This window comes from Mandrillus leucophaeus, unplaced genomic scaffold (assembly GCF_000951045.1).
Source record: "Mandrillus leucophaeus isolate KB7577 unplaced genomic scaffold, Mleu.le_1.0 Scaffold11, whole genome shotgun sequence".
NCBI classification, from domain to species: domain Eukaryota; kingdom Metazoa; phylum Chordata; class Mammalia; order Primates; family Cercopithecidae; genus Mandrillus; species Mandrillus leucophaeus.
In genome coordinates this window covers 692,731-696,641 of record NW_012099209.1, presented here as the reverse complement: position 1 = coordinate 696,641, position 3,911 = coordinate 692,731, and the positions used below count along the sequence as shown (strand labels likewise).

General features: G+C 51.4%; 1 protein-coding gene across 1 annotated transcript in view; it reads left to right on the top strand.

Annotated features, from left to right (window-relative positions):
- The window catches only part of CPAMD8 (C3 and PZP-like, alpha-2-macroglobulin domain containing 8), a 126,694-nt gene that overhangs the window by 72,393 nt on the left and 50,390 nt on the right, over nt 1-3,911 (top strand). Inside the window, 1 exon segment of the mRNA XM_011989940.1 lies at nt 658-788. Within this exon segment, the coding sequence (XP_011845330.1) occupies nt 658-788 (131 nt within the window).

Here is a 3,911-nt window from a genome sequence, read left to right as displayed (position 1 = left end):
TGCATACACACACAAATCCACACACACACGCCCACATGTGTAGACATGCACAAACACACACAAATCCACACACATGCCTGCATGTGTAGACATGCATACACACACACAAATCCATACACAGACATGCCCACATGTGCAGATATGCATTGCACATGCAAACCTGTACAAACACATGCACACATGCACACACACTCATATGCAAATTCGTACACACAAACATGGAAAAATGCACATACATGCATATACACACAAATACATGTACAAATACGTGCATCCATATGCACACACAAATTTGTACATACAAATACACAAATGCACACACATGCATATGCACAACAAACTTGTACATGCAAACACACACAAATGTACATACATGCACACTACAAACTTGTACACACAAATGCCCTCACATGCATATGCACAAACTCTTACACACATGCATAAATGCATGCATACGCACACATGAGCCTGTGCGTTCAAACACATGCATGCATGTGCAGACATACACACCTGCGTGCATGCACACATCTGCATATACACATGCACATGCGCACACACACATATGCACACGCACACACCTGGGACGAGGATAGGGATGGGACAGCCGCCATCCTGGGTGGGGACCTGTTCTGAGACCAAGACATCCAATTTCTGCAGCCAAAGCCCTTGCTTACGGAGACACAAATTGCTGCCGGGATGGGAGGTCCAGCAAACCCCCGGAGGAGAATCACGCCGATAGGAGGGTCCCCATCGGGGTGGATCACGTCAGGCGCAGTGTGATGGTTGAGGTAAGGCGATGTCCTCATCTCTGGTGCTTGGCCAGGGCCTCATTTCTTCAGCCATGAAGCTGGGGCCAGCTGGAGTGTGTGGTCTGAGGCTGAGCCAGGGCCTGGGCAGCCTTCATGGGTTGTGCTTGAGAGCTCGGGGTGCCTGGATTTTGGGGTCCTTCCTCGTTGGAGGATCATGGTGGTCCGATACCTCCCTAAAGTGCAGAGTGGGCTTTGGTGAAGCAGCCTGGGGCTCTTGAAGGGCTGCGGCAGGTACCCCCTGACTCCTGGGTGAACTATTTAGGAAGACCGTGTCCCTCATCTCATGCTTGTCGTTGGCCTTTGTCATTAGTGAGCACCATGACTCAGCATTTGGGGCATTGTCCTTGGATGGCCTGTGTAGGAAGGACACAGAGCTGCAGGGGGCAGGGGCAGGCGCCAGGATCTCACAGACCCCCTGGCTGTGAATCCAGGATCGGCCACTTACCCATCATCTTGGGAAGCATCCTGGCTTTCCAGCCCCGCTCTGCAAGACAAGAGGGGCTCACCTTCATAAAACGGGATAGGAGACCAGAGACGACACACACAGATGTCTCAAGGCTGGGCATGCCGTAGCCACCATGCCTCATCTTTTCTTGGCTGCTTGGACACATCAGAGCCCTACTGAGGCTCCGTTTGGTGCTGCACCAACAGCAGCCCCTAAAAGCAGCCCCAAGGGTGTCACATTCCCCAAAGGCCCAGCTGCAAACAGCTGCTCTCCCTCCCTGCTGGGATCCTGCTGGCCCTGAACGCAAGTGGCTTCTGTTAGCACCAGGAGTCATGTGCCCACTGGGCAGAACTCCGGAGCGGTGACAGTGGACAGGTCACCGCTGTGGTGTCGTTGATGCGATGTGATGGATTCCTCGGGGACAAGAGCGCTGTCAGGTGGGGACCGAGATCTCTGTGAGCCGGCAGGATGGGATGGTCCTGATGGGGAAATGCAGAGACCCCTGGTCACCCTTTGCCCAGCCAGGGCATCCTCCCTGGGCCACAGCCTGCCCTCCTAAGGTCCAAGAAGGAGGCAGTGAGCCCCTCTGAGCTGCAGAACCTGGAGGCCTGGTGTTTTTGCCTCCTCCCCTTGCGGAAGGGGTTTCTCAATGCGCACAGAGGGACTCTTGAGGGTCTCCTTCCCCGGAGCCTTTCCTCCCATCCACGCCGCAGAATGATCTCTGCACCTGCAGTATCCACTTGTCTAGCTTTCTGCAGGCAGCTCTGGGGAATGATATAGGCATCAGAAGACTTGAAATGTTGATGCAAAAGATGAAGCTACAATTAGAAAAGCAATTTATGAAACAAGAGGCACCAGGATGTGTGGCTTGATAAAGCAGCAAAATGCTCCTCCTGCCTCCTCCACTGGAGGGCTGTGGGTGCCACCGACTGAGCTGGACTTAGGAGCAAGAAGCTGGATAGGATGCATGGGCCGGTGGGGAAGCATTACCTGTGCACGGCCCATCATGGGTGCTGTACCAGGGTGGGGGTGGCTTGGCAGGTGCAGGCAGTACGGACACCACCCTGCCTTGCTCCTCTGCTGGCCTGCAAGGGGACTGCGATCCTCTATGTCTGCTGGGAGGCTGAGAGCTTTCAATCATCTCCACATGAGTTTCACTTCATTGAAATTCCAAGGAGCAAAGAGGAGGCAGGAATAATTCGGGCCTCACTGGAGTGATACGAGGCTTGGCCAGCCAGGGAGTGGGCTCTGGAGTGACAGCCCCAGATTCGAATGGAACCGCTGGATGGTTAAATGAGAGTGTCAGTGGAAAGCCTCTCGTGGTGTCTGGCCTGTCTACTAAAGACCCATGTGCTGTTGTCACACAGGCATTTATAACAGTCAGCTGGGAAATCCCATACCAAAGTCAGGGATACACTTCCTATTTTAGGAAATGTCCATCAGTTGATGAATTAGAGAAATGAATGTGGGTCGATGAAATGGAATTCCTCAATGCAATGGAATGTTATTCAACTGTGAAATGGAGTGAAGGGCCGAGTGTGGTGGCTCACACCTGTAATCCTCGTGCTTTGGGAGGCTGAGGCAGGATGATGGCTTGAAGCCAGGAGTTGGAGGCTGCGGTGAGCTATGATTACGCCACTATACTCCAGCCTGGAAAACAGAGCCAGACCTTGTCTGAATGAATAAATGAATGAATGAATGAATGAATAAATAAATAAATGAATAAATAAATAATAAATAAATAAAATGAAGCACTGATCCATGCTACAATGTGGATAAACCTAGAAAACGTGATACTGAGTGAAAGAAGACAGACACAGGCCAGGCACGGTGGCTCACACCTGTAATCCCAGCACTTTGGGAGGTCAAGGTGGGTGGATCATCTAAAGTCAGGAGTTTGAGACCAGCCTGGGCAACATGGCAAAACCCTGTCCCTACTAAAAATGCAAAAATTAGCTGGGCATGGTGGCACACACCTGTAGTCCCAGCTCCTCAGGAGGCTGAGGGGGAGGATTGCTTGAGTCCAGGAGGTGGGGATTGCAGTGAGCAACAGAGGGATTCTCGAGACACTGCACTCTAGCCTGGGCGACAGAGCCAGACCCTGTCTCAAAAAAAAAAAAAAAAAAGTCAAACACAAAAGGCCACATGGTGTACGATTCCATTTATATGAAATGCCCAGAACAGGCAAATCCAGAGAGGCCGAAAGGAATGAAGCACAGATCTGTGCTACAAGGTTGCAGAAAAGCCCAGCCAGAGCTAGTATTCGTGGCATCATGTAAGCTCCATGTTCTGAGATCTGGCCTCGAGCCAGAATGGGCATAGAGGCAAAGGAGATGGGAACCAGGTTGGACAAGTGCAGCCGGAGATGGGCTAACACTCAAGGAGCAAACCCAAGCCACGGCAGAGGGGCAGAGTGGAAGAGATGGGCATCATTGAGGAAGTCAGCTCTGGGGTCCTCTGTGAGCTGAGTCAGCAGAGGTTTCTTGGGACCCAGCAACCATGAGGAGCCCCTGAATTTGTGCCCAGGGCCCCAGCCAATGGTCATCCAGAGGCACAGTGCATGATTGTTGTATCAGTTGGTTCTTACATTGCTATAAAGAAATACCTGAGACTGGGTTATTTATTTATTAATTTATTTATATTATTATTGGTTTTTG